Genomic DNA, 13,504 nt, shown 5'->3' with positions numbered 1-13,504 from the left:
CAGGAATGGAACCTGGTCCCTGGTGCTGTGAGGCAGTAGTGCTAACCACTACTGCCATCATGCTGCCCCAACCACTGCACCACAAAATGATTCTTACTAAAAGCATTTATGAACATGAGTTCAAATTTTGTGCTAATTTAACCAACAAAATGATTGTTTTCCTGTTTTAAAAATGAGAGATTCTACTTAGACCTGCAAGTTTTGAAAAATAGATGCTGGAAGGTATGGAGCAATAGTTTCTTAGTGCTTAATTGCTGATTAATGCACGACTACTAATATTGTAAATCTACAAAGTAAGATTATTGCCTCACATCAACTTAATTGGACAGTCAACACATCCTGATACCCAACAATGGAAAATATGCCCTCCAAATGAAACATCAGACCAGACTTAATTCCAGTAGTCCTGAATAACACTTTGGTAATCTTGCTTATGGATTTTTGAGACAAACTGAGGATGGAGAAGGATGAAAAGCACAACTTTGACCTTGATAACATTTAGTGATGCAGTCATGATGTGTGGTGTCCAAATAATACAATAGTGGCAAACACTCCATAATCCCTGAAATGAAAAAGCAGCATGTCTCCATTATCAATATAGTGCAGCACAGCAAGTGGCACAATAGCCTTAGTATCAGGCTTGTCACTTCAACTGAGCTCAAAGGAGCTGACAGCAGGTGGCACGCAAGTTTAACAGTGCTAAGGGATCACTAAAAACTGAGCACAGGTCATAAAGTCTCACACTAGGAAAGTTGCAACTTTACTCCATTTTATAGCTTGGGATGCATTGGTTACAGTGCCGGATTTAGGCATAAGCTAAACACGCTACAGCTTAGGGCCTCACAATCTGCAGGGGCCTCAAAATTTCAGAAGGTTTACAATGAAGAGAACATTTAAGAGTGGATACCAGAGAAGAAACAGAAAGCGCCAGCTTTTCTGATTTTGCAAATGATTTCATTCTTGCTTATATTGATAAAAGTGATCCTGATTACTTATTTTGTTAGCATTTTGTGTGTATATAAATATATATATATACAAATATATCTTAAAATTATTTTAAAAATTACATTTAAGTATTGTTTCCCAGGTATACTATATTATAATCTATGAGAGGGATCAAGCCAGCCAAATGATAAATATATAATCAGTAATCAGTAAGTGCATTCATTGGAAAATAATTTGTATTTTTCATTTTAAATATCTTGTTATTAAATAATTAAAAGGCATAATTATGTTTTCAATTTTTTTGTGGACTCAAGATCGTTTTGGTATGCACCTTTGTGGGACCTTTTGGTGTGACTTTTTAACAAGGGGCCTCTAAGTTTTATACAGCTTAGAGCCTCACCAAGTCTAAATCAGGCACTGATTTGTTGTTCAATTATTTGTGAAATACTTTCTGTAGCAGGTGATATATAGGTGGCAATCAAGTGGCCACATTAACCACAGCTGTAAAACCCGTAACAGTCCACATCTGCCTCACAGCCTCAGGGATCCAGGTTCGATTCCCAGCTTGGGTCACTGCCTGTGTGGAGTTTTCACATTCTCCCCATGTCTGCGTGGATTTCTTCCAGGTGCTCTGGTTTTCTCCCGTAGTAAAAAGTCTGACAACACCAGGTTTTAGTCCAACCGATTTATTTGATAAATCACAAGCTTTCGAGATTTCCCTCTTCGTCAGGTGAAGAGGGAAGCCTCGAAAGCTTGTGAGTCTATTATCAAATAAATCGGTTGGACTAAAACCTGGTGTTGTCAGACTTTTTACTGTGTTTACGCCAGTCCAACGCCGGCATACCCACATCATTTCTCCCATAGTCCAAGAGATGTGCTAGTTGGGTACATCGTCCATGCTAAATTCTCCCTCAATGCCCCCACTCCGGCACGCAAACAGGTGCCGGAGTGTGACGACTCAGGGATTTTTACAGAAACTTCATTGCAGTGTTAATGTAAGCCTTCTTGTGACACTAATAAATAATTTGTTTTAAAAAAAATCTCGTGAGAGCCCCAAATCGGGATATGCTCCGGCAAGATTTCAGAAGGAAAAGTTCCCAGCCAGCCCTCTGCCCCCAATGACACAATCAGAAAGGAAGCAACCCTGATTAGCATAATTTAACATAAAATTAAATCTAATTAACCGTCTTACTGTTACTACTTCCATCTTCTCCCATCCAGCTGACGTGAATCACTACTGGTTTTGAAAATTGAAAAAAATGTCATGATGACTGTGCTGGGACTACACAGGTAAGTATAGCTCCCTGGTGGTAAGACACATGGCCACCTTGGCACTGCCCCCAGTACTGCCAACACCAACCCAGCATTGCCAGGGGACAGTCCCCATGGGGGCGGGTTCCCTTATATGGAGTGGGGAGGGGCACAATGTGTAAGGAAGTCTTGATACGTGTGAGATTGGGAGTTGGGGAGAGGGGGAAACAGGGCAGGGAAAGAGTTGTTGCCTATAAGGAAAATGCTCTGTTGTTTGGCTGAGATTATTTGCAGTGCAGATTGGGACACCCTTTAAAGATGGCGCCCCTATCTTTGTGGAGCCAGCCTTGCCACTCTATCAGTCTCTACCCCACCAGAGTTATAGCACAAACCAGTGCACTGAATGCCAGAAAATCTGGATTTCAAATTCGGCTGGAGAGATACACGGTGGTTTTCCTTCTGAACCTGACACACTGACAGATTTTGGGAAAATGCTACCCACTCTGTTCTGCAGAATGGAAGAATTAATTCCCACTGAGTCCACTAGATGGTGCCAGAGTGTTCGATTTAAGCATTCTCACATGATTCTGGGCCCAAATACAGATCAGTTCTTCAGAGATGCTGAAGAACTAAGATTTTCTACTATTTCTCTGCAATTTCTGAAAGGCATCCAGGAAAATGGCAGATACTAATGTCCTGCAAAGATTGAGCATATATTGCTGCAAATCTGCACTCAAGTTAGTGAATATCTGTTGGACTGAAGGTCTATCAAGCTTTACTGCTGATTTAAGTGAATGCTACATTTAAGGTTTAAAGCTCCTTGCCTGGGAAGGAAACAATGCAGAGAGCACAGATTTAAACAGAGTTCATCCAAAACATCTTTGCAATACAGTAAACATGTATTCATTTTGGTTGACTTATACACCATTTGTAATGCAATGTATTTGGCCCAAATTGTTTTGGAGTGGGGTGGGATGCTGACAGCCAACCTAGGCAGCTTCCACCATCATTACCCCTCTAAAGCTTACTGCAACTTCAGGACGTCAGGCCTGCATAGATTGGCGACGAAATGCTGATATTGTGGTTGGCCATTCAGGGCTCCCATACTGGTACCAAAGTGAATTTACACATGGTTTAAAATGGATATGGAATAACATTCCTCAAATCCAGAATAACTAGGACCAATAAACCAGTCATTACTTTGTCTTGGGTGACTAAAAAAAATCTACACCCATTGTGGTGAGGGAAAATTGTTGTCAAGAGGGCACAGAATGAAGAGTTTGCAGAAGTTACGTCGACAGGCCTGTTTGTAAATCATTGTCTGAGGAGGAGTCAGACCCAGCTGGAACTTTACCACCACGGCTGCCCTGGAATTGGGACAGGCGAGGCTTGCAGAATGGAATTCTCCATTGGCCCGGGCAGGATTTTATGAGCCTCACCTGAGCAAAGCCGTAAAATCCCAGCTTGAGTGGGTTTCTTTGGCACTCGTTCCAAAACCGGAGAATCCTGCCTGAGGTTAATGGATCTTTGCATGGTCCATCCACCAACCCCCCTCCCCACAAACTCACTACAATCCCAGTGGCGGGCGGGATGGGAGAACTCCCCCCATTGTCTATCTGCCCGCTGAGGCCAGGATTAACTGAGTAAAGATACACAAAGGGAGTGAATTTTCAAATAAAGGCAATAGTCCTTGGCCAAATCCTAGAAGATAAACATTTAGGAGTTCAGTTTGTAAACAAATGATGGGCTGAATCATCCAAGGTGTGGCAATCACTGTTGTTTTGCTCCCATTTAGCTTACCTTGCACCAGAACTGAGCATTTCTCCACCAGATTTCCAAACCACACATGCTCAAAAATGCAGTGTATTCAAATCTGGGAGTCTTTCCTTTATGGACAGGATTGCTGGGGGAAGCCAAGCCACACCCCCTTTTTATAGCATTAGCTATTGTATTCCAGGTAGTAGAGAGTTTAAAGTTCCCAAAGCCACTTTGAAAAACTGCAGAGATATGCGGGTAAGGGGTTTGGCTGATCATATGGGGTACTCCAATGGCGAGTCAATGGGGCAGTAACATATTAACTAGGAAGTTCAAACTTGTTTTAATCCTTCTAACTTTTCCTGGGTAACTATTATGTTAAGTGCATCAGAACCATCCAAAGTCTCCAATTTAAGTTTAAGAGTTTTGGAGGGTCCCGTTGCAGGAGAATTGCCCATTGGAAGTCCAAATATTCCAGGCAATTCCTGCATAGTCAGGTCCTCCATCACGTCTTGGATGGATGTCTCCTTAATATAACCATCCGTGATCAGAATCGCTGAAATAACATTAAAGAAGGGCAATGCTAAAAGCAATTAAGTCAGACCATGAAAGGAACCAGACCTGTGCATTATCATTCATCTAACCCCAAAATTAGTTAAGAAGCAATTTTGAAAGCCACAAGAAGTCCCAAAATGTTTTACAGTGAATAAAGTTATCATTGTTGGAAAAGCATAGGTGGAAATCTTTGGCTTATATCTGGCCTCTTAAGTGTTTTAACCCATCTTCAAAAAGATGGGAGAAATGCAATGGAGAGAACTTATGAATGACATGCCATCCAGTTTGAATCAAGAAGCGGTTTCCCTGGGTTAATTTTGCTTATAATTAGACATTTCGTACGACAGGCACAACTTTTAATGCAAGGCATTCAGAGTATGCACAGGAGTAACTAGTATCACAATATTCAAGGGAATATCTATGGCATGCTTTCAACATATAACATTTATAAACAACAGTACTAGTGGAAAAGAATAGAGGCTTGGCTTGAATAACGGATCTTTACAGGAACTACAGAAATACATAGCTTCAGGCTTGAAGTCCATGTTAGATCTTCCTGTACATGCAAAGAACCTCTGAATAATAAGTATAGTTTTTGATTCATGATGAAGATTGATAGGCAAACAGCAAAGATCCTTTCCATGGCTCCACGCATGTTTACAACAGGAACCATGTTTATGATTTTCATGAGGATGTTCGGACAAGTGGATTTGTGATTTGATTGGATGTTACAATTTCTGGTGTCATATCATTAATTAATGTCACAATGTGTCAATGAAACCCATTTGATTCATTAATGTCCTTTAGGAAAGGAAATATGCTGTCTGTACTTGGTCTGGCCTCCATGAGACTCTAGAGCCACAGCAATAATGTGGTTGCCTTCTAAAATGGCCTAACGAGCCGTTCAGTTCAAGGGCAACTAGGGATGGGCAACAAATGCTGGCCAGCCAACAACACCCATATCCCATAGAATAATTTTTAAAACCTGGTTTGCGTTCTGAGACTGAGCTCAATTTTACATTTAAAGCAAGTAATTCATACAAACAAAATATATAAATGAGCTGACCACTTAAAAGCAGAGCGGCAGTTTGTCAAACAGTTATATAACTAACATGTTTTCAAATAACTATTGTTTTAGCTACTATTAAAATAATACACATAATTAAGCCCATGTTTTACCCCATTTTAATTCTCCCTCCCCTTTCTGACCTAAATATCGTAGCTAATTGAGATTGCTAAATGATGATCAACTAGTGTTTGGTTCTAATCTATTGAAGATTAGATATTGTCTTTTCATCCATGGATGTAGAAGAGCAGCTTTTTATATTGGCAGGCAATTTTGCTTCATTTAATACACTTTATATTATTGTACATTGAGTTGTATATCATCAAGAAAGTTTTCTTTTACAAATTTCATTATTTCTTTACTGAACAAAGAACAAAGAAAATTATAGCACAGAAACAGGCTCTTTGGCCCTCCAAGCCTGCACCAACCATGTGCCCAACTGAACTAAAACCCCTTACCCTTCTGGGACCACATCCATTTATTCTCATCCTATTCATGTATTTGTCAAAACGCCCCTTAAAAGTCTTTATCATATCTGCTTTCACTACCTGCCCCGGCAGCGAGTTCCACACACCCACCATCCTCTGTGTAAAAAACTTGCTAACAACACCAGGTCTAAGTCCAACCCATTTATTTGATAGTAAACTCGCAAGTTTTCGGGGTTTGCCCCTTCATCAGGTGAATGAAGAGTTCTGGCCTCAGAAAGAGCACATAACAGCACAGACAGTTTACAGATTACTGATTAGAATGTGAATCTTTACACCTAACCTGCTATTCAAGTCTTAAAGAGGCCAACAATGTGAGTGGAAGGAGCATTAAGCCCAGGTTAAAGAGATGTGTATTGTCTCCAGACAGTACAGTAAGTGAGATTTAGCAAATCCAGGCAAGTCATGGGGGTTACAGATAGTGCGACATGAACCCAAGATCCTTGTTGAGACCGTCCTCATGTGTGCGGAACTTGGCTATCAGTTTCTGCTCAGTGCAGAGACTGATAGCCAAGGTCCGCACACATGAGGACGGTCTCAACAGGGATCTTGGGTTCATGTCGCACTATCTGTAACCCCCATGACTTGCCTGGGCTTGTAAAACCTCACTTACTGTACTGTCTGGAGACAATACGCATCTCTTTAACCTGGGCTTAATGCTCCTTCCACTCACATTGTTGGCCTCTTTAAGACTTGAACAGCAGGTTAGGTGTAAAGATTCACATTCTAATCAGTAATCTGTAAACTGTCTGTGCTTTATATGCTCTGTCTGAGGCCAGAACTCTCCATTCACCTGACGAAGGGGCATACCCCGAAAGCTTGTGAGTTTACTGTCAAATAAATCAGTTGGACTTAAACCTGGTGTTGTCAGACTTCTTACTGCGTTTACCCCAGTCCAACACCGGCATCTCCACATCAAAAAACTTGCCTCGTACATCTCCTTTAAACCTTGCCCCTCGCACCTTAAACGTATGCCCCCTAGTAATTGACTCTTCCACCCAAGGAAAAAGCTTCTGACTATCCACCCTGTCCATGCCTCACATAATCTTGTAGGTTTCTATCAGGTCGCCCCCTCAACCTCCGTCATTCCAGTGAGAACAAACCTGTGGCAGGTAATGCACGAGAGATCAACTCACTAATGAGGGCAGAAGAAAGATTTGCATTTATTGGCACTTTTCATGACTTCAAATCATCAGCACTTCAGAACCAATGAAATATTTTTGAAATATCAGGGGTGATTCTCCGACCTTGTCACACTTGGCTCAGATCACACCGATCCAGGAGAATAAAAGTTTAATAGTGTAACAAGTAGGCTTACATTAACACTGCAATGAAGTTTGTATGAAAATCCCTGAATTGTCAACACTCTAGTGCCTGTTCGGGTACACAGAAAGAATTTAGTATGGTCAATGAACCTAACCAGCACGTCTTTCGGATTGTGGGAGGAAACCGGAGCACTTGGAAGAAATGGGGAGAACATGCAGACACTTTATAGGCCGTCAACCAAGCAAGGAATCCAATTCAGGTTCCTGGCGCTGTGAGGCAGCAGTACTAACCACTGTGCCAAGCATGCAAGCCCAAAATTCTGTTTTGCACTTGGCACCAAACAGTTTGTGAATATCTGGGCCCCTTCTTAATGACAGGAACCAGATTGTGTCCAGAAAGGATGTGAGTCCAATTAGCATATTTAAAGTAGTACTTCAATATCCTTAGCCGTTCAATCCTAGTGCACGGAATTCACCGCTCTTTGGGACACGGCGCAATAAAAACAAGAATCACTACCTCAGTGGTCATGCTGGGGGAGATGGGGTTCAGAGGGCATGGAGGCCCCTGGAGGGGGTCAGAATATGGCCGGGCAGTGCCCAATGGGTAATTCCCACCTGGCAGGGCCAAACACCTCGGCAATGCACCAGGCACCCCTGCAGTCCCAGCTGGGCACTGCCAGGTTGCCAGGGCAGTGCCAAGAGGGTGGGGCCTGAGTGGGGACTGTGAAGGCAGTTTTGATGGGGTGGTCATGCAAGGGTGGATCATGGGGCTGGGGGTCATGTCACAGGTCAGGCAGCGGAACCCATCAGGACAGCCCCAGTGCCATCGACCCATGTTGGGTAGAGGTGGGGGAACATGTCACTGATTAGGAGGAGTCCCAATGTCCATCAGGGGAGGGAGAGGGTCTCCCAGTGCACTGTGAGATTAGGGTGCCCTTGCGAAACAGTGCTCTGGAGCTGAGCTCAATTGTTGTGTTGAGGCCTTGCCCCCTCAATACTGGCATGAAACTCCCAAATCTCCAAAACAATGACTGAGTGTGGAATGGAGCACGCCTGAGAGATCAGCGAGGATCACTCCATTATCCTCACCATTATGATGCATAAAAATCTTTTGGGAGAATATCCATAATCTTTGTTGTAATGGAAACGAGGCAGATGATTTGTACACAGCAAATTCCCAGAAACAACAAAATGATAATGACCAGATGATCTATTTGAGCAACATTAACGGAGGGATAAATATTGGCCAGGACACTGGGAATATCGAGGGTGCCAACACTTCTGCAATGGCCGAGAGTATCCTGGAATCAAAGAGAACAAAGAACAAAGAAAATTACAGCGCAGGAAGAGGCCCTTTGGGCCTTCAAGCTGCATCAACCACCAACATCGATTTTCCAGTGGGCAAGGCAAAGAAAATTCTAGGAGATTTTAATATACCGTTTTAACAAAAACAGTCCCACCATTCAGACTTTTTTTGTTTATGTCACAAGTAGGCTTACATTAACACTGCAATGAAATTACTGTGAAAATCCTCTCGTCGCCACACTCCAGCGTCTATTCCGGTACACCGATGGAGAATTTAGCGTGGCCAATACACCTAACTAGCACATCTTTTGGACCCTGGGAGGAAACTGGAGCACCCAGAGGAAACCATCGCAGACACGGCAAGAACTTCCAGACTCTGCGCAGACAGTGACCCAAGCCAGAAATCAAACCTGGGTCCTTGGCACTGTGAGGCAGCAATGCTAACTATTGCACCACGGTGCCGTGCTTTCTGAACCAAAGCTGGATCTAACACAATGCCACCCAATTGAATTCAACTCTTAAACTTGAATAAAGCCAGGAGGACCACGACTGGTAGTGGCCTTTGGCATGCTGCAGTGGGATTGGCGGCAGTTTGAAATTCGCTTCAGGACATGCTTTGAGACTCAGTCTGCTGGGTCATACTTGATGCCACCTTGTATTCACAGATTAGAAATACCCTTAAATTGAAAAAGAAAAAGCAGCCCCTCAGAAGGGAAGAATTTTCACCTTTTAACAGACAGTAAAATGTTTTAGACAGATTAATGTCAGCATCTTTTAACAGTGATGTGACATGCAGAGAGAAATCTGTGTAGTGTTCTTGAATTTCAAAGGAGCAATAAAGACTAAATGTAACAAGTGAGTGAACTTGGCTGAGTGTAGCAGTGAGGGAAAGGGACAGTGAGTCGAAGACAGTGTGTACATGCCTTTATACACTCATACAGATGGAATGAGTGGAGAAGTTACTGATGGCAGAGCTGTAATTGCTCAAATCCACCAGACGTATCAGGAGAATGACGTTCTGCAGCAGGCTTTGAACACTGAACCGGACTCCCACAGGGGAGTGCAGCAGCTGGGAGAGAACCAGCGGTTCCATTGCCCCGGCCCTGTTCCCAATGGCACCAATTGAATGTTGCCAAGGAGCAGGGAGAGAGCCAGATCTTTAAAATCAGTTTTCAGCAAGTGAGTCACCCCTTCCTGGACACTGGCCAAGTACAAGTCCTGCTCCATTTGCATGGGCAGGAGCTGCTGCCCCATCACTGCACAGCAGCAGCTGATGATCTCGGGGAGGAGGGACAGGCAGGAGACTGTGTCTGAACATTCTGGCTTCAGTTCAGAAAGTTGCACTGAATCACCGGGTGGTAATCTGCCAAGTTCTTTTCATATTTTTCCCCAAAACTCTCGCTCTAAAATAATCCCAGTTTCACTCAAATCCTTCAGTGATGTCACCTAAACTGATAGTTTCCTGAATATGCCCCAGCTGGAGTTGATCACCCTAAGAATATCTCCCTGCTCTCCCTCAAAATAGCATCCTGGGGTTTTCTACATCCCCGCAAGAGAGCTGATAGGACTTTAACACTTAATGCAACAGACAGCATCTGTTGTGTGAATTTGAAAATTCTCCCTGTGTCTGTGTGGGTTTCCCTCGGGGCTTCAGTTTCGTCCCACAGTCCAAAGATGTGTGGGTTAGGTGGATTGGCAATGGTAAATTGCCCCTCATTGCCAGGCGCACTAGCTAAGGTAAATGCATGGGGTTATGGGGGTAGTGCCTGGGTGGGATTGTCATCAGTGCAGACTCGATGGGCCAAATGGCCTCTTCTGCATTATCAAATTCTATGATCTCTGACCGTACATCACACCACCACATCAGCTTAGATATTTGTGCTCAGTTTCCTGATGTGGCACACAGATGCACAACTCTTTGATTCAGAGGAAAATGTGCTACCAACTGTGGCAAGTTGACCTGTGTGGAATAGGAGAAGGTAGCAAACACTCAGGATTGTGGAAGTGTTGCGAATCCAGATTGCAAGCCTGGCTGACCAGGCATCTAAAAAACCCATGCAAGTAACAGGACTGTTCCTCACATGGGTCTTCAAAAACAGATTAATGGATGTTTTATAAGGTGATTTCAGATTGAATCAGTTTTCCACTCCGCAGCAAACCAGCAATTCAAAAATTACAAATTAGGTGTGCAGTTTGGAAGATAGTAAAGGATTCAATTGATGGGTGTTTGAATGTTTTTACCAATTCAATATGTTTTTAGGAGTTTTAAAGTGCTTTGTATTTTATACAAAATTCATTTAATACTGATTGCTGGTTTCGAAAAGATTTTCTTCCCCTCTTGTTTTGACCCTGGCTTTACATTTGGAATACCTGCCTCAGGTGCCGTCAGACCTGCTGCCTATTCTCTGTTTCAGACTGCCCAGCATTTCCTGTGCTCATTTGAAAAAGCTGTAATACCTGATTCGTGGGTTATATGCAATTGAGACAAAGCACAAAATTGGCCATAAATTTTATCAAGTACACTTACACATTACATTTTTCAAAAATCAGTATTTTTTGAGAAATGATTTTGATTCAAATAAGTTCAAAAAGATCCTTAATTCAGCAAGTCATAAACCTGATTGGTAGCTATAAGATACCTACTGCTGTAATGGGGTACTGCAAAACAATCAATTTTAACACTTCTAACATGTAGCTTTTTTAAAAGTACCTGTAGTATAGTTCCTAACCTGTTTTTTTTTAAACACACCAAGTACTCACAATCACAGCAACAATGTCCTGATCTCATACTCTTTCTTTCAATGGAGGCTACCAGGTGTGTAATTGTATTTTCACCTGCACTACCAGGTAAAGGAACTGAAAACTGCACTTGACTACATAACTCTGTACTTAGATCTCTTGAGAGGCTGCCAAGGCATGAAATACGCTCTTTAAAAAACTTACCATTCTGCCTTACAGCAAAAGGTGGAGGGGTTTAACCTCTCTCAGAATCTGAACACAGAACATTTCCTGCAAAGCTTGTATTCAGGAACCCATGGCAGTTATCCCAGAATTCTTTGAGTTTAAGGCTCCTCCCTGCCTGTGGATTAGACATTAACCTGCAACAAAAACAGCAGGGGAGAGAAACCCTTCATGTTTCATTAGCTTCATCAATGGTCTTTTATTACCCTCATCCTTAACATTTCATGTCTTGTACAGGTAGAATAGACAAAAGCTTGTCAATCTTCCAAATAAATGTTAATTAAGATTTTATTTACTGCTATTTCTGTGGCTGTGAGTTTGACAAGCTTTGGAATGATAAAACTTTTTGAACACTATTGTTCATTAATGGTTTTTGGTGACGCAATGCTAGATGAATGACATTGTTGGCTGGACCAGCATTTATTGCCCTTCTTAATTCTTTTCATAGAATCTTACAGTTCAGAAGGAGGCCACTCAGCCCGTTGAATCTGTACCACAATTCCACCCTATTGCTGTAACCCCACGTATTTATCCTGGACATGGTCAATCAACCTAACCCACACGTCTTTGGACTGTGGGGGGGGAAACCGCAACACCCAGAGGAAATGCATGCAGACACGGGAGTAACATGCAAACTCCACACAGTTATCCGAGACTGGAATTGAACCAGAGTCCTTGGTTTTGTTTTTATTCCAATTCAATCCAATCAAGTCCAATTCAGAGTCTCAACAAGTTGAGACATTCCTGATCTAAGCTGACAAGACAGGGCTCTCACCTCCTGTCTTGGGCTCGATCTACACGATCCAAGCTGATTGGAGTAGGCATTGCTCCTCCTCCAAGGCTTGATCTCATTTGCATCTTAGCCAAAAAGCCGAGATGCCGCTTTTAAAAATTGCTTCAAATGAAGCTGAAATATAACCTAATGACTTCAACCAAGCACAGCATGTCCACACTGCACTTGATTTTAGCCAAAAGGCTGAGAAGCGAGTCCTTGATGCTGTGATGCAGCAGTACTCATAATTATACTTGAATAAGTGGCTTGCTAGGCTATTTCAGATGGGATTTAAGAGTCAACCACATTAGTGTGGAGCTGGAGTCACACGTATGCTAGACCATGTAAGGGTGGCAGATTTCCATCCCTAAGGGATATGAGTGAGCCGGATGGGTTTTGACAGTTTCAAAGTCATCGTTAAATTTTTATTTTCAGATTTTTCTTTCTATTAAATTCAAATTTCAATATCTGCTGTGGTGGGATTCAAACACATGACACCAGAGCATCCCTTCGATTGCTGGATCACTAGTACAGTGATAAGACCACCACACCACCACCTCATCAAATTCTGGCCTCCATGAGCCCATTCTGATTTTAATTGGCTCACCTATGAGTGCCTATGCCTCAGTTGCCAAGGCCACAAACTCAAGAATTTCCCTCCTAAAACTCTCCTCCTGTACATCTCTTCCTCATGACACTCCTTTAAAGTTAGAGAGAGATGCAATTCTCTGGGCCTGCTGCGCTCCTTTTGTAGTGCAGCGGGCCAGGACAGTCGAGCGGAGGCCGAGTCGCAGGCTCCCCACTGGACACCATGGCCTCTGCGATTGGCCGGGCGCCAGATTTCCGGCACCATCAGCTCTGTTCCAGAAATCAGTGTGGAGCTGCATCATTTATGTTAATAGTTATTTACATACACTTCAAATAACATTAGACTGAAGTCTCCAGGCCTGCGAGCTTCCCCTCGCCTGCCAGTGTTGGGGTTTAGCCGGGAGCTGGCGACCCAACCCCACTGAAGAAGGGGCCGTCGATGTCCCCCAAAGGGCCAGGGTGTGGTGCCCCCTGGGCATTACCTGCCTGGCATTGCCCAAAGGGCAAAGTGCCAAAGCCCTGGAGGCACCTTGGCACCGCCCACCAGCCATCGGGC

At 43.1% G+C, this 13,504-nt stretch overlaps 1 protein-coding gene across 2 annotated transcripts in view; it reads right to left on the bottom strand.

The window, feature by feature from the left end:
* The window catches only part of ap1s3a (adaptor related protein complex 1 subunit sigma 3a), a 35,178-nt gene extending 23,501 nt beyond the window's left edge, over nt 1–11,677 (bottom strand). The window contains exon 1 of one of the 2 annotated variants that reach the window (XM_080185530.1): nt 11,571–11,677. In XM_080185530.1, coding sequence (XP_080041656.1) covers nt 11,571–11,573 — 3 coding nt within the window. In that variant the 5' untranslated portion in view covers nt 11,574–11,677. The remainder of the gene's footprint in view (nt 1–11,570) is intronic. The other variant, XM_080185529.1, reaches the window with a different exon arrangement.
* Between the last annotated feature and the right edge of the window lie 1,827 nt (nt 11,678–13,504).

This window comes from Carcharhinus amblyrhynchos, chromosome 3 (genome assembly GCF_965287045.1).
Source record: "Carcharhinus amblyrhynchos chromosome 3, sCarAmb.v2.hapA, whole genome shotgun sequence".
Taxonomy (NCBI): Eukaryota; Metazoa; Chordata; class Chondrichthyes; order Carcharhiniformes; family Carcharhinidae; genus Carcharhinus; species Carcharhinus amblyrhynchos.
This window is presented reverse-complemented; position numbering and strand designations above follow the sequence as displayed.